This window comes from Chroicocephalus ridibundus, chromosome Z (genome assembly GCF_963924245.1).
Source record: "Chroicocephalus ridibundus chromosome Z, bChrRid1.1, whole genome shotgun sequence".
Classification (NCBI taxonomy): domain Eukaryota; kingdom Metazoa; phylum Chordata; class Aves; order Charadriiformes; family Laridae; genus Chroicocephalus; species Chroicocephalus ridibundus.
In genome coordinates, this window is record NC_086316.1 from 77,396,649 (window position 1) to 77,422,445 (window position 25,797).

General features: G+C 43.2%; 2 protein-coding genes across 6 annotated transcripts in view; one reads left to right on the top strand and one right to left on the bottom strand.

The window, feature by feature from the left end:
* Positions 1 to 188: 188 nt before the first annotated feature.
* On the bottom strand, positions 189 to 21,963 carry TPGS2 (tubulin polyglutamylase complex subunit 2). The gene is made up of 7 exons (XM_063319396.1): positions 21,800 to 21,963; positions 17,125 to 17,204; positions 9,013 to 9,100; positions 7,092 to 7,223; positions 5,355 to 5,468; positions 3,686 to 3,846; positions 189 to 1,680 (listed from the first exon to the last, which is right to left on the bottom strand). The coding sequence occupies exons 1-7, from the start codon at positions 21,870 to 21,872 to the stop codon at positions 1,453 to 1,455; spliced, it is 876 nt and encodes a 291-aa protein (XP_063175466.1). The 5' UTR covers positions 21,873 to 21,963; the 3' UTR covers positions 189 to 1,452.
* KIAA1328 (KIAA1328 ortholog) overlaps positions 21,711 to 25,797 on the top strand; it is a 180,661-nt gene continuing 176,574 nt past the window's right edge. For 4 of the 5 annotated variants that reach the window (XM_063319390.1, XM_063319391.1, XM_063319392.1 and 1 more), the window contains exon 1: positions 22,121 to 22,246. In XM_063319390.1, coding sequence (XP_063175460.1) covers positions 22,135 to 22,246 — 112 coding nt within the window. In that variant the 5' untranslated portion in view covers positions 22,121 to 22,134. Of the gene's footprint in view, positions 21,837 to 22,120; positions 22,247 to 25,797 lie in introns of those variants that run through there. The other variant, XM_063319394.1, reaches the window with a different exon arrangement.

Sequence of the window (25,797 nt, forward strand, 5' to 3'; positions counted from 1 at the left end):
GAACTAAACTGGGAACTTCAGAGTAGCTCAAGATGGAATTAGCTAAAGGACACTGTGACCCATCCCTTCTCAGTGAGAGATTCTCCACTGCATTAAAAAAAGATGCCCACACAATCCAGCCTGCACCCTGTTCTTACCATACATCCTTGTGCATGTGCTCCCAAAAGTATCTTCAAATACCCAATCACTCTGGAGGAAAATATTACAATTTTTATTAAAATACTATTAAGCACTTACAGGGTGGCTTCATCTTTCTGAAGGTCGTACAAATACTTGTGAGAGCCTCACAACATCCCTGTGAGGTAGGTTTCTCTTATGTAATTATGTGACTGTTTCATAAATAAAATATGATGCTATTTAAATACTCAATGCTTATTTGAATATGGTGACTTTGATTTCCCTGCTTAGGCAAAAAATATGTTGGTTGGTACCATGTTTCCAGCACATCTAAGAAGACAGAATGGCATAGAAAAGTAATGGAAACAATTGGATATAACTGAAAACCAGTAGTGAATGGGTTAAAGTGCAGTTCGAACCTGAAAACTTACAGTACAGAAAACAGCATCAGGGGCTTCTAAGGCTGTAGGATCTCAGTGGCCCCTGGTCAGATCCTGCCCAATTGAAAAGTGACAATGGTCAACTTTGCAAATGAATGTGTGACAAACCAAGGGTTCCTCTTGGCTTATGGGACTCTTAACACCACCGACCTGCCCTGGCTCAGTTCCCACAAGAGGAGAAAGCAGAGGCAATGAGGGATCTTGCAGCTTCTGGCTGCTTTCAGGCTTATTGGGAAGGACAGCACACAGATGCCACTGCACAAAAAGGTACGGCACAAGGGCCAAGAAGTGGTCTGGGCTGTAGAGCAAGTGACTAGGCCAATGCAGAGACATGGAAGCCCCAAGTCCCTTTGTGCCATGAATCTCAGAGCAGAAGTTTGAAGAAGCACAGGGAAGTGTGGAGTTTCATTCTGTCTGAAGCAGAAGATACTTGTTCAGCGGGTTCCAGCCTGCTCCCATGGCATGCAAGGTCAGGACAGGTTTCTTTCAAAGGAGATGACAGAAATATCTTCATATGCCGTATTTCAGCATGGGTCTATTCAAGTAATGGTGACTTACATTTACTTTAATTTGACTGCTGTAGCTGCACAGGAACAAAAGCTTCCCTATAGAGCAGGGACATCAAGAGCTCCTTCATGCCTTCTGAAAAGTACATGCTGGAAGTAGTGGAAGGGAATAAAATCAACTTCTCAAGTTTTTTTCTCAGAGTCTCCAGGAACTACCTCCCTCCTTTGTCAAAGTACATCGTGGCTATATTTCATGCAAATGCTGCAAAGTGTTTTCCACAGGCACATCTATTCATGCAAAAGGAACTTGGTCTGAAACACTGAGACTCTGCATCAGAGAACATCAAAGCTTATTGCAAATGCTGTCCAGGGTCAGATACAGGGGGATCTCACTTCCTTGAAGAATTCCCAGCTAGTGAGGATGTCTTAGAGGAGGTCATGCTTGTGTGACTCTTTTGGGAGCCTGCTGGCTGGGAGGGTGGTTTCTTTTTCATCACTGGAGTTTTGTTCTTGCTTTTAAATACCTTATTGGGGTCCAGCTTGTTCACAAAGGAATCAGCTTCTTCAGAAAGGAGAGCTGTGTTGATGGTTATGGGTTTATACATGTTAAACCATTGCTGAAAGGCAGGATGGTGGGGAAGGAAGAGGTTAAAATCAAGCTACAATTAGACATTTCCACCCTGTTCCCCCTCACACCCCAGATCTGATTTTAATCATACACCACTTATCAGTTTGCAGTTTACAGGCCTGCACAGAATGCCTCGTGATAAGGATACACAAGGGCTCAGCTACAGCTACAGCCCTGGAACTGCCCCACATTCCAGACAGGGAAGAGGAGAACCAGACACAAACCTAACACTACCTTTCCTGCAGTGTAACTCCTATCAGGAGCAACTCCTGCTTTAAACCACAGGAGGAAAAGCAAAGGGAGAGGGGATGAAACTAAACCACATTTATTTAGATTCAGAGAAGCAGAAAAGATTAAAAAACGTTGGCTTTTAAAAGAGCTTATAAATTGGAACCAAACGAGTTGAACTTCTCAAAATATAGCCTCCCTTCCTCTCTTCACACATACAAAAACGCAGGTTTTTTTAACTCTTTACACAAAGGATTTTGTTTTTGTTTCTCTTCGGCCTGATTTTACATCAAGAAGTGACCACAACAATTTTTTTTTTGTTCCCGGATGCCACCACAATGTTATGCCCTGCAGTTCTCGTCTTTTAGTGTTTTTCATATCAGTTTTCCATTGACAAAGTCAGGAAATAAAACTGTAGGGGCTACGGTATTACAAACATCACTGAAACCATCAGCAAAGCCTTGGACAAGATAAACAAAAGATCAATATCAAAATGTAGATGGCAATCTATTAGTGTACCACTTAAGGGAAAACCAGCTTTAATACACCACCTTTGAAGACCTTTAAAAACGATAATGGTTAACAAACTAGGAAGATTTTAACTAACAGAGGCTGCATGATTACGGAATAGATGAATGACTTCACTAGGGTTTGTGAATATACTGAACATAATAAAATATTCTAGCAGGAAAGTTACAGAAAGGCAGAGCACAGCCTTATGCTAGAGTACCATGTACACAGCCTTGACTGATAAAGTAGAGCACAGTGTAAAAGGGAAGACACCGGAAATACGAAGAGCCATATTCTAGAAGCCACTGATAGATGGGAAGCCATCAGTGATTTCAGTGGGTAGTTCTGATGTATGCACAGGCTTGAGGTGGGACCAAGAAGCATCATGTTGGTAAGACAGCTGTCATGTCTGGGTGAAGTGCAGGACACTCACTGAGATCCACCTTGCCAACATGCATAGAGATTGCACAGACTTACGTGCTGTGTTTGGTAATACTGTCAGGTCCATTCCCCGACCTCTCAGAAGGTGGAAGCAGGGCTGAACGCCAAGTCAAGCACAGAGGAATGGCAGGAGCCTCTAATAGTAGCGTTCCGTCAGAGCAGAATAGCAATTTTAATAATAATAAGGGGATGGAATTGTCACTGGGCTGTACCTGGAGCTCTCCTATAACTATTTTTAGGACTGTTAGCATTTAAATTGCCCCTTTTTGGGCACCATTTTTATCAAGGCATCCCTTCATAACTGAGGAGGATGCAAAGGAATTAATATTCTTGGCAATGCTCAAGCTTATGGTCTTCCTCTGGGCTTCTGCCTAATGTGTACCTGGACTTTCCTGTCCACCCAGAGAGCAGTAGGTTCTTGTTTGGTGCTATGCCCAGAAAACTGATCTAGACAAATCCTATGTAGCTGTGGAGATGAACGGCTTTACATCTCCTAACTTGCCAGCACTCGTGGAAGCAGCGTTTGGTTTCAGAGTCAAGAAAGCAAAGAAATAATTGGGGTTCTACTGACTGCTATTAGAGGTCAAAGGCAGGGCCCAACTCGGGTGAGAAAAGCAGGGTTAACACAATGTTAGTAAATCCACTAACATAAACAAATGACTGTTAACACTCTATAGGGGAAAGACTCAAGACCCTTTCCATAGCTCACTGTAGAGGCCCACTTGAGCCTACAGTCTGCTTGTCAAAAGGTAGGAAGATGTTTTTCCAGTCTATACTTATACGAGATACTGATGAGCTGGATCCTGCTGTCCTACCTTGGCCTGGGGGCTGACCCCATAGCTGGTGAAGGCGTACTGCCACTGCGGGAGACCCAGGTGGGTAATGAGCAGGCGGTAGTAGGCTGTGAAGGTTTTGGTGAGGAAATGCCAATACAGAGCTCTGTCCAGGAACCATATCTCTGTGTCTGGGGAGGTAACTAGAACAAAACAAATACAAATTATACTGTTGCTTTGCAGTGGTAAGATCAACCCCTGGCCATTGTCAGGTGGAAGACACAACACATTTACCAGAAAGGCTGCAGCTTCTAAAATGCAGCATCCCCGACTAACATAGGTGACTATCCAGAGGCAATGCAGTTTAACAGTTAGAGGATGGGGACTGAAAAGGACTTGGTTTTGCTCCCAGTCTTACTAAAAATACTCGTGCAGTAGCCATTATATTAATTTTCCCCACTGTAAAATGGATCCAATGCTATTCCTTCCCAATTTGGGACTGATGTTCTACTTGGAACATGCTTGGACATCAACAACTTTGTAGTGTAAGTTCAAAGTAAAATTATGGCAAACATTTATCTACCCCACAAAGTAAAAAGCAACTAACTCAACTGTCAGTCATCTGGATTGCTGAACTGAGTCCAGAGTCTGGAACTCATAGCAGCATGTACTGCCAACAAAAACACATTTTGCACAATCTTTCCACAGTGATCAAATATTTCTCTGGTGGTGACATCCTTTGGAGCATAAAAAGAAGTGATTTTACTTGGGAAACTGAGATGCTGAACATTGCCAATTAAACACACTGCCCCCTGTGCTGACATCAACACCTGTAAACAACGCTCCCTCCCCTTGCCCTGGTTATCCATTGCATGTTGCGAAATCGCTAAGACTGTAAGGCAAGAGGACAAGTAAGAAGTTTCTGCCTTGGGTGTGGCAGTCACACCCAATGAAAGACACAAGATAACAACGAAAGGGTTTTCTTAAGAATAGGTATATCACAATGGCACAGCTCCACACCATGAACATACGGGTATACACATACACCTAGTGACCTGTGCACTGTGTCAGATGACAACTACTGTACTAGTGACTTGGGTATTTCACTAACACCTGACTGACAGCAGTTTTCTCTATATCTGTCAGAAGGAACAGCTCAGCTCACATCTTTTGCTCTCCTGTTCAACCCTTCCTGCCAAATTTTGACCTAGTTAGCACCTGGAGGCTCTGCATCCATGCACAAGGTGGAAGAACCAGTCTAAGTCTGTCTCAGTCAGCTAAGGACCTTTTTTAAGATCTACCCTTTGCTTCTAAGCAGCACTACAGTCTTTCTCATCAAAATGTAAGGGAATTGTTTCAAGACAGGCAAGTAACCAAAGATATGTTAGTGGCTGAGCTCCAGCCTTCTGCATTATTTCAACACAACTGTCTGTAGGTCATACGTGAATGTTTTCCTGTTTCAGTATGCAAGTATGCTGTGCATGCAGAAATCGTAAGCTATAACTCAGATTCAAACATTAAAAGGAGGGAAAATGTTAGCTCCAGTTAAGTCGCTGTAATGTTTAGCCCCTGACTTCAGTGGAGACAGGACATCCCAGCAATTGTTCATCTACAAATTGCAAAGAAGATCAGAAATGTAGGCTGATTCTGTGCATGTGGCCTCCAGATACAATCCACAAGAGATGGCTAACTTTGCTCTTTTCAGTCTTACCTGGTTTAGCATGCTTATAAACAAGACAAACTTTCCCATTCCCATTGCATGGGTCTAATTCAAAGATAAGACTACGAGAATCAAAGTGTGGCCTCTCTGGTTTGTCTCCGTTACCTGAAAACAGAGAAAAAATCTTAACGAAACATGTTTGGAAAGGTGACTGTGCACCAGGTGCAAAGAGTCAATCTATTTGATACTTATTAATACATCAGCCGAGGAAGAACTAAATCAAACTATTATATTTATACTTGTTAGAAAGGATTAAGTTCCCTGTATGAAAAAAAAAATAAATAAAATTTAATCTTCATTAGGAAAACAAAACACAGAGTCAAAATCTGATGGCTGAAAAAAGACATCAAGCTACCCTCTAGTCCTTCCCTGGCATAAGGCACGATCAGCTTTACAAATGTCACTCCTGAGAAGTGTTTGTCTCATCTTTTCTTAAAAGTCCTCCAGTGCTGAAGATGCCACAAACTCCAGGCAGTCAACCCAAATCCATTGTTACCACTTAGAAATTTTCCTGATGTGGATCCTGAATCTTCCTTGTTGCAGTTGAAGCCCACTACTTCTGTTTTATCCACCATCTCTTTTTTGCCCCACTTTCTTTTTTTCTAAGGAGGACAGGGAGAACAGTTTATTCTTTTTCTCTTGACAGAAGACTTTTATGTACTTGGGAGACATATCCATTTTTTCATCTATTCCAGTGTGACATCACCGTCCTTCTCAACAGCCACATGTTCTGACTCATATCCAACTTCTGACCCACAGCCACCACATAGCCCTTCTACAGGACTATTTTGGAATCGTGCAGCTGCAAGTTCTTACAGAATACAATTCTGAATTCTAATGCTGCTGAGGAAGAAGGGGGCCACAAAGGCTGTACTCTTCAGAACAGCCTTCCATGAAAGTCAGGACGAGAACACTGGTGGGGATGTAACTTTTTCTCAGTGTACCTTATAAGTGCACCAGTGGAGGTTTGAGTGGCTAAATGGAAGCAGAATTGGGCCATTTCATTACAATTGCTAGAAGATCAGGTCTGCAACCAAGCTGGAATGTGCAAAAAATGTTCAGCCACATTTAGAAGCTACAAGAGCTACAGAGATTCAGAGATAAGACTGAAATCAAATAGCAATTGGTTAAGGAGTCAGCATGACACCTGGCTCTGTTCTTATCTTCTTACTTCTTCCAGTCTTGTTAGACTGAATGATCTGAGAAAAAGACTGGACTTTTTGTCTTCTTTTTCTCTGCAGGATGCCCAGCTTTTTTAGGCAGTCTGGAAACACATATTTTCCAGTGTCACCTCAAACTTATTTTTCCATATCCAGCTGTCTTTTCACTACCATGCCAAAAACTGTTATCTTTTGTTCACATAAACCCATAAGCACACAAAGACTTTAGAAGCCCAATCACTGGAGGAAGCCTCACTTAAAAATTTAAAGAGGGAAAAGGCAGAATGGGAGGGCTGACAGGCTGCTGAAAGAACATGTAAATAATACTAGCCACTGACAGCATTAACAATCCCCATGAGGCTCACAACATACAGGTCTACCTGTCAAGGCTGCAGGGGACTAGTAGGACATAATAGCAGATCCAGCCCAGTAGACAAAAAACCCCCAACATCTATGTGGAGTGACCTTTTATGTTGCTATATATCCATGTGCTATACGCTAACATTACCCTAACAGAGCAAAAGGGATGAGACAGACCACATTTATTAGCTTGTTAACAGGACCTTACCTTCCTCATCTGTGTCATCTTCCAGATCAGCAAGAGTTGGTGCATTAGGCAGAGTGTACATAGAGGAACCCCCAAGCCGACATAGCTTTGAGATACTATTAATCACCATGGAGCCCAGGGGCATTGGGGTATCTGCAATAAAACTGATCATTAATCACATCCAGCGTCAGGAAAGCATAGGAGGTATTTCTTCTCCTCCACACATCAACTCAACCTCTTCTAAAACACAAAGGGGGAGAAAAGATGGATATACCCAGCAGGCCTGGACACTTAGCCAAGTTAGGCTCCACAGGAGCAGAAATTAAGCTTTTTCAAACAAAGAATCACACTTACAGGTGACACAACACCATCTCAGAGTCGTGCATCTATGAGAATTACACTGCTGGCTAAGCCTGTGCTGCAGCTGTTACCCCACTCCTATGAAACTGGCTATTAAAAATCCCGCCTAGCTACAGCCACCTCGTCAAAACTCTTCCCTGATGCTGTCCTTCCTACTATAAAACACACCACTCATTCAGAGCTTATTGGGCAGCTTGTCCTCTTCCACCCCATGAATATGCTCACGGTGCATCCTCTTAGCTTCCACTCCAACACAGGATTTTATCAGTGTGTCAACACGTGCGTGCTCCTGAATGAATGCTTGAGGACTTGTCACCTGTCTTTGCTTCTGAGGACTAGTACTATTACCAGCCACCAAGTCAACAAGGACCCTGTTCAGCCACGCGCCAGTGTGAAGAGCCTCAGAAGGCACTACTGGATGCTTGCTCAAACCAGATAGTTATGTGAGCTGCCTTGGTCCCTTGTATGCCCTAAAAACAAGACTCTTCAGAGGTCACAACACACTAAATCCCACTTGAAACATGATGTGACTCAGTCAGGTGCTAGAGCCCTGATGTCATAGAATCATAGAATCTTCATGGTTGGAAAGGACCTTTGAGATCATCGAGTCCAACCATACACACACACAAATTAAAAAAAAACAATAAAAAAACCCCCCAACAACCTACAATCTCTGCCCTTTAGAGCATGCCCAGTCAACTGTCTGAAATGAAATTCCACTTCTTGAGGAAAACCCCGTATTTGACACCTATCTCCAGAAGCAAGCAGTGTTCACAGTCCAATGTGACAACCCTGCTTGAAGGCAATGAGAGACAGGTTAATAGTTGCACGGCTCCAGTGCAGAGTGAACAAACTGCCTGATTCTTGACAAATGACGATGAACAATAAAGCTCAGTTCACCACTGACTCCAGAAATAACTGCAGTGAATGGACTTTAGATCGTGGAAAGCAGAACCAGGCTCTGACATGTACATATGCTTTTTAATGAGAAAGAGCCATTATCAGATGATGACTCTTCCTACTTCTTTATGATAGGATAATGTGCTAGAGCTGCTCTTTCCATGAACTACAGAGGGAGTCTAGGTACAAGATTTAAACCACATATCTAAATCTGAGCGTCAACAGATGACCAATGTATTACAGAATGGTATTTATGACATGAAGACTTGTTTGGTTTCTAGCCAGTGTTCAGTGTACAGGACTGTTGTGGAACTCCAGCACATGCAAGCAACAGGCTATGCCCTCTTGCATCAGGAAGGGATCTCTAATGTGCAGTCATATTTTTTTCCGAACCACAATGCAGAACTGCAGCCACTTACCAATTCAGAGGTCAGTTTTCTTTAGTCACTGATCAAGCTGCCTCGCAGAAACAAACTGCTTAGTTTTTTTGCAAGTTAATACATGGTGCTAATTTTTCATTCAAAATTACTTGCTGCACATGCTTTTGCTCAGACCAATGCAGGATGCTGACAGATGTGTACTGACTGTGCAGAAAGTAATTTTGAAACTAAAGAGATTCTGCAAAGGAAAGGCTGGCTGCAATGAAATGAGGGTATCAGTGGAGGGGAATATATGGACTCACCATCAGTCTTCACACTCCAGGTCATCTGGAAGCCATCGGTCATCAGATAGAAATTCTTTAAATCCTCTGGCAATACGCAGGAGTTTTTCTGCAAATTACAAAGTGTTATGGGAAAATGAAGAACATGCCTCAAACCCAAAGAACCACTGAATACTGGTACAGAAATATTTGCTGCCAAAGGCATTAATCTTCGTTAGGAAAAAGAAGGAACTCCAAGATGACTCAAATCAGTTCAAATATGTCATCCTAAAACCTTGAGAGAAAACTGCGTTATTTCCTGGGTCTGTGCTACTGTATTAGCAAAGATGACTTGGGAAAATTTCACAATAAGCAGCCCACTCATGAGATGATTATTACAGGATTGTTCCCCAACTGAGATGACATATCATCCTTTGACAGTAACAGTCACTCCAAGATCAGAGTAGCCCTGCGGAAAAGGACTTGGGGGTACTGGTGAATGAAAAGCTGGACATGAGCAAACAATGAGCGCTTGCAGCCCAGAAGGCCAATCACATCCTGGACTGCATCAAAAGACCCGTGGCCAGCAGATCCAGAGAGGTGATTCTCCCCCTCCACTCTGCTCTCATGAGACCCCACCTGGAGTACTGCATCCAGCTCTGGAGCCCTCAACACAAGAAGGACATGGACCTGTTGGAGCGGGTCCAGAGGATGGCCACGAAGATGATCAGAGGGCTGGAGCACCTGTCCTATGAAGACAGGATGAGAGATCAGCCTGGAGAAGAGAAGGCTCCGGGGAGACCTTATAGCGGCCTTCCAGTACCTAAAGAGAGCCTACGGGAAGGATGGGGAGGGACACTTTATCAGGGAGTGTAATGACAGGACATGGGGCAACGGATTCAAACTGAAAGAGGGTAGATTTAGACTGGATATCAGGAAGAAATTCTTTACTGTAAGGGTGGTGAGGCACTGGAACAGGTTGCCCAGGGAAGTTGTCAATGCCCCATCCCTGGAGATGTTCAAGGCCAGGCTGGATGAGGCTTTGAGCAGCCTGGTCTAGTGGGGAGGTGTCCCTTCCCATGGCAGGGGGGTTGGAAATAGATGATCTTTAAAGTCCCTTCCAACCTGAACCATTCTGTGATTCTGTGACCCTCCATTCCTGTTGACACGTTAAGAACACAAAATGAAACAGTACAGAAGCCTGTCAGTTTTAATAAGACAAGCAACATGCATGACTAAAGGAGTTGCTTTGTTTGTAATTGTTTTAGAGAAAAAAAAACAAAACCAAACATATTGAGAAATATTGAAGTGAGTTTGCATTTAAAGTATCTTCAAATTCAAGATTGCAAAAGAATCAGACCCCAAAACTCAGGATAGTCTCCAATGATGCAGGTTCCACAATCTCTGCATTGACTTGTCAAAGGGCTGCACCACCCTCCTTGTGAAAAAGTTTTCCTAATTGCAGTCTGAGCTCCAAGTTGCAACTTGTGGTCATTCTCATTTTTCAGTCCCACGTTCTTTTAAATCTGCTCAGGAACAAAGACAAATAAGCCCCATTAGGGTCAAGCTTTGTCATTAAACCAGGAGGGGAGACGACAACTTCTTTAAAATGTTGATCTGAGACTTGTTGATCATCACAGGACTCTGGGACCCACATTTTACAAGGAAAATGGACAAATAATGTGAGATTTGCAACACAGCATGTCTGAAAATTCAAGTACTTTTGCAACAGGATTTTCAGCCTTTTCTAAAAAATGTGTATTTCTTTCATTAAGCCAGTTTTAAAGACATGCTGTTGGACACGTCCTGCTCTTTGTGCAGTTAAGTTTGACACTCAAAGCAAGAAAAGACAGAAATACAAACTTTAAGAACATTTATACGTCAGTAGTGCTGTCCCTCATATAAGCTTAACCTGCCACAGATCAACACATTATTCAGGTAGGTATTTACAGCCTGGCCTCAGAGGCCCGGGTGCGTTTTGGAGCAGTTACGGAATTGCTTTGGAGAAAGCAGAGGAGTCAGATGTTAACAGCTTTCCAATACCATGCCTCTGCTGGAACTACTTCCCTACAGCTACCAGAAAATGCAACATTCAAAGTCTCATAAAATAAAGGAAAAATATTCTCATAACCGGTAGTTAAGGAAAAGAAACATGCACATGCAGTTCATGTAGCTCTGCTTCACCCGGGACACGGATTTTTAACATCTCAGATACCGATCAGATTCTTTGCCATGTCTGCAACTTGTGTGTATCCAGTCATCTGCCCTGATGTTGCCTCAATGCATCTACCCAGCAGGAGCTACCTGCCACCTGTGCATCCAGCTGCAACACTGGCCTCTGGTCATCGGTGACTGGCATGAGCAAGGGAAGGTGCTGGCGGCCTCCTGTGCACATTCTCTCCCTCCCCTAGGACCAGGGCAGTCCTTCTCCCTGTTAAAGCCTTATTCACAGTCACTTTCTTTGAGTTGTTACAGTCCCTGTCCCCTAAATTGTGGTGTATACGCTGTGCAGGGCCCTCTAACATGCCCACAACTTTCACTCCTGCGTGTTAGCTTACTTTCTAAGCATATCCATTTATGCCAACAGACTGCTACTGATGAGTCCCAGACACTGACGGCTTTGCAGCTTGTCAGCAGCCTGGTCATTGTCACAGTGCTCTCCTACCCCAGGTAGGGAAAATCTCCAGATGCAACAGGTATTAAAGCAAAGAATCCAATACTGTAGAAACTTTGTTTTGAGAAGAATTTATCATCCTTTGATAAGGGTCTGCTGATGGCTGAGGCCCTGGTGGTTAGTTTCAGGAGATTACTAAACCACACAGACATATCTGAAGTTCTTCAAATGCCTTTAACAACACACCTTCTTCTGTGGGTTCTTCTCAGTCCTAAATATTTATAATTTCATGCTGTGCTTTCACCACTTCCAATTTCAAGCTGTAGCTGTAAGCACCGTGACTAGGTTTAAAACTATGAAGAAAGAAACTATGACAGACCTGCTACAAAGTCTCAGAGAGTATAAATGTTTACACACCACTTTCAGTCCATTTTAACCCACCCAGCTTTCAGTAATCTACCCCAGCAGTAAAAATATATATGGGAAGAGCTGCTCTCTTGACTTCAGTGGGTGTTCTCCTCTAAGCAGGAGAACCAGGTCCATTGGGATGACAAAATCTAAGCTTTTAAAACTTCCACCGTAGTATCCAATTAAATACTAGCACAAAACGGGCACAGACCAATTTAACAAACACAGCTGACTAAGACAAGGGAAAAATCACATCTGGATAGGTCTTCTGCTCTGAATCCTCCTTTTCTGGATGCAAAGATCAACACATGCACATTTCTCCAAATGGCTGCCTTTCCCACTTTATTTTAAGATTCTTCTAACCATGTCCTTTGCATGACTTTCCAAATGCTGGTGCAAAATACATGGGTGGAAAATGCTGTACCAGAGCAAATATGGGGTCTATAGGAAAAGGCATCCATACAGAAAGCTTCACTAATATCCATTTCTCCCATCTGATGGAAAGGATTGACTAATCTGTCAGATTATGCTTAGCCACATGATCCTATGACTTCAAAACTGTTTTTTTGACAGCAGAGTCAGAAAAACAAGCCACTACTACATCTTAAAAAGGGCTTCTCAAGCTCTATACTCCTCCTGCTCAACTCGTAGCTTCCAGGGTTGTGATCTCCAGCTCCATAAAATACAATATTCCTAACAACGTGCCAGAAGTGGCTTAACCACAGCCTTGGCAACAGGCTATTTTCACTCCAGTCATCTGGTTACACTCATCAGCCCACAAAACAAAATATCTCAAGTGCCCAATATGGTGTGTGGGTTATATTTCTTTTGTTTATTGTCCATAATATGCCCAAATAGTCCCCCAAGAAAGCACAGTCCACTGAGGAAAGAGAAGAATATTAGAACCAGGGGAGCCTTGCTGCCAAGACCTGATCAACACCAGATCCAGAGCTAAAACACTGACATATGGCAATTCACTTAAAGCACTGCTGTAACAATGCATCCTAAGCAAATATACTAAAGAAAAGGACAGCAATCAAAGCATATTGCTCTAGAGGGACTTCTCTAAAAACCTGAATGAGTTTTATTCAACTTCTGGGGACAGAAGGAAGGGATTTATGTCACTTCTCAGGGCTTCCACATAGCAGAACACGTCAGCAGCCACCTTTCTCTCCCCCTAATGTCATGCTGCTTTATAACTGGTCTGCCTTAGCTGCCAGTGAATGCAGAAGATGTTAATTTATGTAAGCTACTGAGACTTTCTTGTTGTACCTTTTATAAATCTGATCTGGTGGGGGGCGTCCCCAAGAGATCACCTTTCTTGGATTTCCTGCCCTGAAAGATACGAGGCTGGGGTAGCCCCGTCCCCTGCAACAGAGAACAGGATTTAGCAATTCTCTTGAGGATAGTGTTGTGTAGCCACTTTTTTAATCAGCATATTACGAGGCCCCACAGGAGGGGAACACTGTGTCAAAAACACTATCCACCTCCCAAAAGTCCTCCAGCCTCTCCTGCAGTATGCAGCTTCAAAAAATACACCTTTCCTCATGCACTGGTTCTGCTGGATCCACTTCCCCGCCTCTCCCATGTTCAGGGCCACAAGGCAGGTTCAAGATAGGCAGATCCTGTGCTTCTGGGGAATCAGGGATGGCAGGCTCGCCTAATGCTGATGGAGGACATCACAAAGAGGATGGCAAGAAGGGCCCTTGTGGATGCACGTGCCTGCATGCATACTTTTGAGTCAAAAGGAGATATGGCAGAAGCAACAAGGAAGACTTCTAGAATAGCCAGGAACCACCATTGCAGTTCCCACTGCGATATACATGCAGATAGAGTTTCTAAATTGTCTGGCAGCCTAAGACTGTCCACAACAGGAAAGCACCAGAATGCTTGAGGGCTTTTTTATAGTTTTATTACAGAAAAAATAAGTCTTTGTAGACAAAGTGCATAAGGAGAAACAACAAATTTCCCATGCAGAGTTGTAGAATATCAGTGTTCCAGCAGTGCAGTGGGCAGGGATTGCTTACAGGCAGCCAGGGGCAGTTCAGACACTGCTAACAAGCCAATTAGAGGAACAGGCAAAATGACCCCCTTTATTTTGCTTGGCCTGCTCTAGTGCCGAGTTCTGGGACCTCCAGCTCACCATAACACTTTTTGAAAACCAAAACCAATGATTTATTTCTCTTCACAATAAGAGTGACTTATTTCTCTTCTGGTTGAGGCAAAAAGAAAATGTCGCTCACACATTGTCACTGAAGATACCAGAGTGCCTCCTAGCAATATTTTGGTATAACACGTACTTTTAAAAATTGCACATGAAAGGCAGCAGGGCAGTTGTCAACCTAATTTTGGGAGTGGGAATGGTTTCGTAGGATAATACGCCGTTATTAGCACTGGTGTTCCAGTGACCTGGTAACTCTGTCTTTACTCCCCTTCTACTGCTTGTCTCACTTTCTTGGGGAAAAGATAACATCTTGGTAGGTCTAAGTATCAGCAGAGGTGAGAAAATTATCTGTTTTTATTAAAATATTTTGTGCTTGAAATTTTTGGGGAAGTGATGCTACCCATGTAAACACTGTACAATCATATACCTTAAATATTTTTTCTGAGTGTGCTGATTTCCAATAACTGAATTCAGGTTTGATTTCCTGAAGTGTAAGACTTAGCAGCTCTTTATGCCTCTACAGAAACCCTTGGAAAAATTCTCTTCTACTCTCCTTCTGTCTTACTGCACTGTTCCCTGCCAGGAAGCTCACCTTCCCCTGTAAAGCCTCATGGCAGTTAACGGACACCCAAGAGGCTGATCTAAGATATTAAAACTTTCATTGTAGCGTCCACTTAAATACTAGCACAACACGGGCACAGCTCAATTTAACGGACACAGCTGATTGAGGAAAAAAAAAAGGCATATTGCCAGCATTATAAGCATGTAAATTTAATCAATCATCATTAATAAAAGGTTGATTTTCTTTTATGAGTTTCTGAATACCATAGATTTTCTCGGTCAGAAGAAATACCTTTCCATTGTAAAACTGAAATAGGACTGGAAAAATGGTTCAAGAAAAAAAAACATAAAAAAATATCTTAAGAATAGAGCTTTTATTTGGTAAGTCCCAATGAAAAGAGAGCTTTTTTCAGAAAAAGAACACAATTTTGGGAATAGTTTGACCAGTTTTCCCTACAACACACAAAAAGCCCTGCAAAAACTTTCATAAACAAAGACGTAGAGAGGAGTTAAAAATACGGACTGGGACAAGATCTTGTTAAAATCTCAACTCTGGAGAATGATTATATGCATAAGTATTGCCACCTAGTGGCTACAGAAAAAACCGACACAGCGATAACGGCGAACACTGGTTACACATTAAACTTGTATTCAAATTCAAGCAGGATGAGGTTGAGGAAAAGTGAAGTGCAAGTTCATCCTGGAAGGGCCTTGTGAGGTGCTGAGTGCTCTACACTTACTCATCACTGCAGGACATATGCAATTGCATGGACTGTGTTAGCTATCAAACTTCATTACCAAAGCTCAAGGAAAAAAAAGGAAAAAAAATAGTAATCTTTTAATTTGAGAAGGGAGATTTCAGGCTTGCCAGTGCAATTGCAACCAAAAGCAAAGAAATAGATAGCGAAGTCCTTCACCATTAGCAGTCCAGCTCAACTGTATCTACTTAATTTTCACCATTTACTTCCACAATTAACTTAGTCCATCACTGGGCAGGGAGGGAGCTGAAGTGTTGTTTTTATATCTTTGGAGTGAAGTGCTTTGGCTACAGCATTTAAAAATTTGGCTTTACGAGAACAGCTCAATTTTGAAACAAACCCAATTTAGTCTGGAGGAGTAGCAGCACCTGAAAGTGAGAGCAATACCGCGTTCAGCAGAAGCAGTCCCCTGCACTCAAAAGAAGAATGAGCGAATGTCGCTCTGCTGCTTCCAGGCCTGAGCTGGCTCACAGTCAGGGTGCCTCAGACTTTCCAGCAAAGCTAACCTGACACCTTAACAACAGCTACAGGATACCAGGAATCAGTTTGCACGAACCTGAAAAACCAGACATTTCTGCCTGACCACAGTTGCTGGCTACTGTACAAGATTCAGTAAATAACACAGGTTTACATCACATAAATTCTGACCTGGGTTTATAAATTCTTCATAAATATCATTAATTGGGATGGGGCGTTACCAAAACTACTGAATGATTTTTCCCTACTGTTTAGGAAACACTGTAAATGGCAAGATATCATCAATTGGGAATTTATTTTACGTAGTGGTAGCAAGCGCAGTCCCTGGGAGCTTGTGCATTAGGGCATAGCCAGGGCTGCAGCAGAGGGAGGACGATTCACTCAACTCCATCCTCAGCCATGCCCCTTTCCAAAGGCCAGTCAGATTCTACTGTCCCTTCCACAGATACGACCTAGATAACAATTATTCCCCCATGGTCATGGGAGTGAAAAACACACATATATTCAAAAGTGCCATCTCTGCCCGCCAGAGTCACACGACGGTATTCAGGAGCCCTCTGGTCACACACTCTGATGCAGTGAGGTCAGCGGACTCAAGGTAGCACATGCCCTTCATAGTCTTCTGGAACAGGCAATGGGACATGCCTTGACCAAAAGATTGGATTTGTTGGCTAAAGAGGAGGTGGAAGGCAGGCTATGAGAAATGGAAGTGAATAGCCAAAACTGAAAAGAGAAATAGGTAACTGGAACAAACTGGGTGGCTCAGTGGTATTTTCCAGCTTGAGGCCTTTACCTTTAGTGGCCATAAAGATTTTCTTCATTTTGTCTCCAAGGGTGTTGGAAAACGGTTTCAGACCTGAGTCAGAACAATATTTGTTCTCCACTGAGTCACCATGATTGCTGCCTACTGCAGTTATGTGATTTCTTCTTAGAGCTGTCATTCTGAATATACCCACACTGATGAAATTTCGCTAACAGATCAGGTGCATGTGATAGCCTAAAACATGGAGTAATACCTGATTTAAAAAAAAATAAATCTGTTTAGGCTCCACGGTGCATCAGACTTGGTAGCAGGCTGTCTCACAAACACAAGGTAGCCATGGCATTTGAAATTCTCCATGGGCTGCTATACATTTAGACTGACCTCGCTGCAGTATTATGAAAATACTCACTTGCTCCCATGAAACGATTGCGTGGCGTTCGGCTGGCTCCTTTTCCACAAAAGTCACCTCAGCAACTCCTGGAGAAGTCTCTAAAAGGGAAAGAGGAGCATGTTTGCAGCTTGCACAGGTGACACCAAGCACTGTGAGACAGACAGTTTAGCAAGTTAACCTGACTGACAACTGGCGAAAAGGCATTAACGACTCCATGCATTGTACTGGTGACTAAGCTTTCTTTCTTTTGCGTGTAACCATACTCAGCATGTCTTCTCGGCATGAGGATGCCTAGTGCTGCACATGATACTATCCTTTGATGGTTTTTTTATATATATATTTATATAATTTATATAATATATATTTTATATATATATATACACACACACACATATACACACACATTTTGTATGTGATCTTTTGCAGAAGGATTCATGAAAAAAATCAACCATGGGTTCCTGGGCAAACTCTAAGAGAGACAAATCTTTCTTTCTAAGCATGCCCTGTGGTTTCAGTTGGGTAGGGTATTCTTAGCTTGACACAAGATGTTGTGTAGTGCTGCTGTAAATTGCTAAAAACTATATTCCACAAAGATGGGCACACTTCAGCACTGGATTCAGCGGGTTTGATCAGACAAAGAATCTGATCCTGGTGAAAGGACCTGCATGAGCAAACATCAGGAATCCCAGCTGGACAGATGCACATCTGTTATGAGCACCGAGCTCTTCATTTATAAAAATCACCTCAATATTTTATGGGGAAGAATGCTATATAAATGTGAGATACTAATCTACATGGTGCTATTCTTGCAGGTGTGTGATGGCAGAACCGTCTCCCTTGCACTTACTTTATAATGCTTTCCTTCATCTAAAGACAACTGAAATAGTTCCCACTGACTTCGTTCATTTTGGATCAGGTCCAGAAAGACTACTAATTTGTTGTGGGAACTGCAAGCCAGGCACACAGGGCCGTGGAGTAGAAGTGATCGCTATGCAGGGCTTTCAAGACCAGCTCTGTTGTGAAAGTATTGGGTCCCAAAGCAGTCACACATACAATAATTGCTTTCTGGTAAAACACACACACAGTGCACTAGACAGGAAAGGCAGGCACCAGAGAGCTTTGGTTTGGGTTTTACCTCCAGCGTTGGGCTTTTAGTTCTAGCAATGGTGTTGCCCTTGTCTGTTCTGCTGGTGGAAGAGCAGCACTCACTTTCAGGAAGTCTAAATTTCTCTTTAATTGGAAGTACTGCTTGTTACATTGTCAGATAATTTAAAAGGCAAAACATAGCACCAGAAAACCAAACTCCAAGTTAAAGACAGAAAAATGAAAAAAAAAAATCATAGTAGATCACCTAGGTAATCTGTCTGGCGAAGGTGGGTCTCAACATAGAGAAGCCTGATGTTTTGCCAAGTTTCACTTCAAACCGGTGGATGCAAGGCGGGGGGATCTGTCTCTTTCTCAAATATAAGCTGTCCATATGTATTCTGCTTCTAAATAAGTGTGCGGAATCAATGATCTAACCAGTCTTTCCATCTAAACTCTGCAAGTCTTATGACAAGTTAAGAGATTATAATAACAGAGTAATTGTTATTTCTGTGATCAAAGAAAACAGCAAGGATGTTTAATTCATCATGCACAACGGCTCAGCTGGGATGACGGAAGATTAAATATCTTATCAGTCAAAGAAGATGTCTAGGAACAAGAGAACTGCAACTTCTAAAGAAGTCTGAACCAAATCCAAGATCAAAAGAAAGAGAAATTCCATCTTAAAAGCCTGAACGTTATAGTAAAAATATCCTGTGGGTAAACTGAAGACCATGTTAAACGGATGTGCGTAAGAATGGATGGGAGCTCCATTAAACATTAATGAGGAGAAGAGGAAGCCTGCCACGGATTGCTTTTTCTCCCAAATGGAAGAAATAAAGAAGCCACCTAGGTTAGGCAAAAGACACAGGATAAAGCTTAACTAGTTCGGGAGAATCCTCCTTATTAACTATTCTGAATAAAGATCACAGTAAACTCTGTCCTATTTTTAGGACATTTCATCTACAAGCTTCCAAAAACGCTGTGCGGTATTAATCAGGAGTCGTCGATGTGATGGTCTGACATAAAGCTGAAGCAGGAAACCACAAGATTATCAGTCTGTACAGTACTGCTAATACTACTTATAAGTTGGATAAACTCTCAGCATCTTTTTAAAAGGTCTGAATAGTTAAATTCTTATCTAATAAAGACTGTAAATAGTGAAGTATAGTCCTGAACAGCTAACACCTCCCATTCAGATTTAGTTGTGAACAATCAACTTTTCCAGAATTTGCTATTAGTCACAGAACTTCAGCAAATGAATCATCCTGGCAATGGGAAAGATGCCTCTCTTTTTCCCTCAAATTACAACTTCCACAATACTTGTGAGAAATCTCCCACCTTGTAGGGACTTCCACAGAGACTACAAGTTAAAAAAAAAAAAACAAACAACAAAACCCAACGCCCCCAACGGTTAAACCCCTTGTTTAAAGGAGGGTTTTTGAAATGTTGCCATGAAAATTTGTTCACAAAGGACTGGAAAATTGGGCCTCAAGCTCTCATCTACCATAGGTGCAAAAATTTTTAAGCAAAAAATTGCTTAAAAGGCATATGTTGAGTTTCATTACATGACCTTCTCTATCTCCTGAAAAAGCTGTTTCACAAACTTAACAGAGTTAAAAACCTATTAATGCTTTTATGTTATGATAGGCAGAAAAGTATCTACTGGTTTCATGAGACTTCCCAAAAAAAGATCTAAAATAAGATTGTTTCTAGGGCTGCAAACTACTGAGTATGGCATCTTTCTGAATGAGATACCCTTTGTTATCTGAATGAAACAAACACTGAACAGACTGGTAATGTTTGCCAATTAGCTAAGCAATTCTAATTATTATGGTGGCACAACTCACATGCTTTGGACTTCTTCACCGGGAAAAAAAGCACAAAATTCCCAGAAGCAGTGGAGAGATGGAGAAAAGAACAAGAGCGAAACGTCACAGCAACAGACTGGGGTACACATTGCTATATTGCAATATAATTGCAACTCTAATGACAATACAAATCATTAGAGTTCCAGGCAGTAAAACAAAAACACCCAAACACAAACCAGGAAACACCTTACTTGTGAATGGAATGCTACCAGACTTTCAAAGCCAAACCTGCATTGCCATGTTTTGCTGGTGTAAATAACACACCTACCCAAAACAGTTTATATGGCAACATTTCTTTTGGACATAGTTAACATCATGCAGATCTCTTACATCTGAGTCTGGGTGGTGAAAATGCAGGCAGGGCTAGTAGTGTTTTACAAAGAGCTACTTCAGAGAAGCATTTGCCAGGATTGTTGATCATCAGTAGTTTCACTTTTTTAATGCTCTCACCAAGTAGAATGTTAATGTTATCCTGACCTCACAACTAGAAAACAGAAAAAACAAACCAACAAGAAAAACCCAAGACGCCCAATATTATAAAGTCAGTAAGAAAACACTGAACAGAGATTAACGATGAAATCCTGTCCTCACTGAAGCCCATGGCAAGAATTTTGCTCTGATCTTTTAACCTTGCCTGTCTGAGCAGCTATCTAAAAATATATGCTTTTAGTGATACACTTAGGTTACCAGATGAAAATTGCTGTTGCGCAAAACAGCAGGTAGGTGAGGTAATTACAGCTGTCACCTCCAGCTTTAAAATTCATAGGAAGACATTCTGGAAATGTAATTTGTAATGCTGTTATATGCAAACTTGGGATATATGTATCGCTTTCCAGCCCTACAAATACGACAATTCTTTGTCCCAAGCTGCTAAGAGATGAAAGGTCTGATGCTAAAATCCTTTACACGTGCAAATACTTTCAACAATTCTTGTGATTCTACTGCCATGGGTAAAGTTTTGTCTGAGAAGCCCTAATTTTAGCTGTTGAATGCCTTGCACTCTTGCTGAACTTCAAATGGAACTGCAGAGATGCAAGAAGGCTCAAGATCTGAGCAAAAAACAGAGATGAGAAGCAGGGCACATTGTGGAAAAAGTCTCAGGGTATGGGAATAAGCTGCAGGGTGATTATTTATGGGGAGCTGATCCTGAGCAGATGCACAGATTAGCCTTCTGCCAGAACACTGCACCACACTGAACTCCTTCCATTGGGCACGCCACCTCCTCACCCTACAACAGAGGCTAAGAACGACGTACAATCTTGAACAAAACACTGCTTTCTCTTTCTTTGATTTTTTTTTTTATTTTTATTTTTAAGGGACTCTTACATTAAGAGATTCAGGCGTTTTGCGCTGACTCAGACGCTAGAAACAGGGAGGTTTGTGTTTGCGCGTAGAAGAAGCACAGCTCTGTGACCCCAGACAGAAGGGAGATCCCGACACAACCCACCAGACAGCGTGTGGCCGGGGTCCGACCAGCAGCACGGCGCTCCCGCAGGCCACAGCCGCCCGGGCCTCGCAGGCCAGGGCTGCCGGCCGGTTCTCGGGCTGGCACAGCCTGCCCTGCCCTGCCCTACCCCGCCCGGCCCGGCCCGGCCCCACAGCTGCCGGGGCGAGCTGCCGGCCGTAGCGTCCGGGCCCGCCCTGAGGGGGGGCGGCCCTTCCCGCCATCGGGCGGTTTACCATGACAAAGGAGCGACACCCCCGCCCGGCCCCGGGGGCTCTCCCGCAGCCCCACTCACCCAGTATCCGTGTGACCCCCAGGGTGAGCTTGTCCAGGTAGGGCTTGATACTGGCGGAGGGCTTCTCCTCCATCCTCTGCGGGCTCCCCTCACCCTCAGCGCGACGGCGAGACCGTTCGGGGCGTGTGGGTAAGAACCCCGTATGTCCTTCGTGCCACCCTGTAGCGGCGGCCGCGCCGCGAGGTGCGCCGGGAGTAGTAGTTCTCCCGGCCGGAGGAGGCCTGAGGGGAGTGGCCGTTCCGCGGGGGGGGCGGCCACCTTTCCCACTGGTGCTCAAGGACTACAACTCCCAGCATGCCCTTCTCTTCCGACTGCCCGCGGGGCCCCAGCAGCCAATGGGCGGCCAGCGCTGGGGGGGCGGCGGGGGGCAGGCTGGGAGTGGCGGTTGTTTCAAGATGGCGGAGGTGGCCACCGGGCCGGGCGGAGGTGTTTACTGGAGTCAGGACGGTATCCTTCCGTAGAGCGGGGGCGGCTCCTGGGCCGGGGAGTGGGGCAGAAGCCGTGGCGGGACTTCCGCCCCGGGTCTGTGCAGTGCCGTGGAGGGGAGCGGGGCGGGAGGGTGGTGGTGGTGGTGGTGGTGGTGGTGGTGGTGGTGGTGGTGGTGGTGGTGGTGGTGGTGGTGGTGGTGGTGGTGGTGGTGAAGGCGAAGGCGAAGGCGAAGGCGAAGGCGAAGGCTGGGGGGGGGGGTGCCGTCAGGGCAATTGTTGGGGTTTTGCTGTGGGGAAGGCTGGAGGCGATGCGGGGCGGGCGTGGCGCAGGGGGACTGCGCTTGCGAGTGTGTGGGAGCTCAGACCGGGGAGGGAGGTTGTGCATGTCTCTGAGAGCATGGAGTTAGGGGTTAAATTTTAAAGCAAAAGTGGCCCGAAAGAGGAGGGGGGAGGGGGTTGGGTGTCCACCTTCGGTGTGGCTTAGCTGTGAAGTCCTGAGGAAATGGGGGAACTGGGTTCAGCTTACGGAAACTTGGAAGGGAATCAACAGAGGGAAACTGAGGCTAGAGAATGAACAGGCAGGAAGAAAAAAGATGTGTCTTTTGTGACTGGTGGCTCAGCTTGACTACAAGCATAACATTTACGGTGAGCCTGTGAGGGACGTGGAGGCTGGAACTGTGAGGGACAAGTGGGAGAGACAAGGCCTTTGTCTACAGAAGGCATGTAAGTTCCATTTGTGGGAGACTACGTGGGGCTGGATACGTAGATGGAGTAGGTGGTGGTTGTGGTGTTGGGGATTCAGCCTGTGAAAGCCTGGCTAGAGAGAGATGCGCTTGCATGGTTCAGAGAACCAGAAGGAGTTGGCACTGATGTTTGGGCTCATGTGGCTTAGTTATAGGCTCAGCTACCTGAAGACATTATGGTGGAATCGGCAGTCTGGCCTGGTGGAAATTTAAGAACTGAGAATTTAGCTGTAGGTATGAGGGACTTCATGCATTGCTGTTGCTCACACTGAGAGTGGGATTCCAGCATCAGCTAGAAGTGATTGAAGAGTACGTGTTTGTGCTCTTATGTTTATGTTTGATTGCACACCCACTGGAAAACAATGCACAAATGAAATGGGCCAACCATCCTATGGACTGTTTACAGAGCATATTATTATAATTTTCCATTTGTGTAAAAAAAAAAAAATAAAATTAATAAAATAAATAGCCCACAACTTTCTCTGTGATATGATAGGGTGAAGGTTGGTAGTCATGTATCAGATTTGTTACCACACTGTCACTGTTCTGTTCAGTTGTGGAAGTGTTGATGCAGTTACAATAACTGTATTTTTATCAAGTAACTACTAGTGTGACAGGTTGTTTCCCATGATTAAACATGGTTTCTTGAGCCTATCAGTGTCCTCATGCATTGTGACATTCCAAGGAATGAGGCTTTTCCTGACAACCATTTTCATTTTACATGTTTTTGCAAGTAGGTAGTGTTGCTTCTGGTCTTGGAAAAGTTTAAATACCGAGAAATGCACATGGACATGGCACAAGAGCAAATAACAGCAGATGCTTTCAAAACAGGGAGGTGGGGGTGGGAAATTTGGGAGATTGGGTAATGTTGATTTAATAGCTTTGGAAAACTGAACTTCTCTCTAGAATTGCTGAATAGATACAGCGTAGAAAAAGGCAGATGCACAGCTGCTTGCTGTAGGGGAGCCATACAGCATTGTAAGGTGTTCAGTTTCTCCAATGCCTGTGATGACTGTCTCTGCTGTTGCCTTGAGCATTGGCTATGGTGGTACAAAGTTTATAATGTGTATGGTCACCTTATTGGGAGTCTTCAGAGGCAAATGGCAGTGGATTAATGTTAAATGGTTGATGCTGGTACTGTCCCTAGTCTTTCACTCTGAAACAAGGACATTGGACCTGTTTATGAATCAGGTCCTGAGTCACTGCCATTTTCAGTCCAGCTGATTATGGTAACCTGATCTGGTTTTGGTTTATTCTAATACACTAGGCTGCAAACCTTCAGAAGAGGGTGGCCCTGGTAGCTGGGGGGAGTAACAGCAACAGCTTTGACTAATTTTTTTCATCCTGCTACTAGGTATCTATCCACAACAGTGCCAATACTCCAGGCAGCCTTCAAAAGCCGAACGTTGTTTAGACAAACCTGTTTTATTTCCTATAGCCATGTGTTGACACTTAGATTAACCATATGTCAGTTGAAGAAGCACTCACCTGTGCTGAAGTTTGTTGTTTCCTGTAGCAGTATGAGTCGAAGATGCTTTCCTCAGTGTCCTGCAGGTTGCTGTTGCAGTTGTGCTGAGACAGCTGTTTGGGCTGGGCTATGATTTAGACTTGACTTTTTATCTACCTTGGCGCTTTTTGGAAAGAGGGGACACAGTGCTTTACTTTAAGCGTTTATCCAGCTTTCTTGCCTGGTTCATGGCATGACCCCACAATGTGTTGTGACAGGTAGAGATAGGAGGCTGCAGCTTACAGGTGAGGACAAAAGTACTTTCAGTGTTTGTAGAGAGAGATAGATGGCTTTGACAGTAGTACTGATTGAACATATTCTCAAATGGTGTGAGACTGATGAGTGATAATTGCTTACAAGTGATAAAGTGGATCAACAAGAACATGAGTAAGTCTGTGATCAAGCCCTTCCAATGTGCCATCTACCAGTTGTGTGATGGATAGTGAGTATTGATTGAAGTTGCTGTTTGCAGGAGGAAGCTTCTAGGTTACTGCTACTTCTTTCCACCATGTAGTAATTTATTAAATTAAGTTTTTGAGACAGTACTATCCAAATAAAAAATTTTAGCTAAGGCAAAAGTTTGTATAGGTTAATTGATTATTTTTTTCCACAATTTGACTTTATTGTATGAAGACAGATGCAAAACCGTAAATGCATTTATCTGTAAACAGTACAGAAATTAGATAATTGAGTTAACTGGCCAACCTTAGAAGACTGAGGAATGCAAAGGGGTACAAATAAAAGATAGTGGAGTAGAATTTTGTGCCCTGTGCTGTTGTTCTTCACTTTAATATAAAGTTAGTTACTTATGTGGGAATAAAAATCTTTACATTCGGGTAAATGAAACTGTCACTTTAAGGAAGACACTAGTTTACACCCTTCCCTGACTTGTGTTGAGTCCTATATTTAGTGACTTCTAGGAGGCAAGGATTCAAATTCAGTGAATGCCAACACAGCACAAATAATATGGTGCCCAGTCCTTTATGATTTTTAAGTGTTTTCTGCAGTCAAATAACTTTACAGTTAAAGCTCTGCGTTGTTTGAAAGTTCTTGAAACTTCTTAAAGAAAATCAGTCCTCAGGCTTTCATTTGTTACTCATCATGTGATGGTCAGATGAGAATGACCAATTTCCTTTGAAACCTTTTGCATTTATCCTCATTTATATTTCTTAGAATATATTGTACAAAATGTATTTCATCGCAGTATGACTATACACTATTTCAGAATTTGTCTTCCCTACTTATCAAGAGGTTCCTTATATAATGATAACCTGCTCTAATTTAAATAAATATTATGACTTCATTATCTTAGTAATTGCA

Bases quoted from the DNA above. Each gene is read 5' to 3' on its own strand.
- TPGS2 (XM_063319396.1), bottom strand. From the start codon at position 21,872: ATGGAGGAGAAGCCCTCCGCCAGTATCAAGCCCTACCTGGACAAGCTC. The intron at 5,469-7,091 runs GTAAGGTCCTGT...CTCTGTTTTCAG, and splicing joins AGATGACACAGATGAGGAAG to GTAACGGAGACAAACCAGAG. The intron at 3,847-5,354 runs GTAAGACTGAAA...GTTTTGTTCTAG, and splicing joins TTATAAGCATGCTAAACCAG to TTACCTCCCCAGACACAGAG.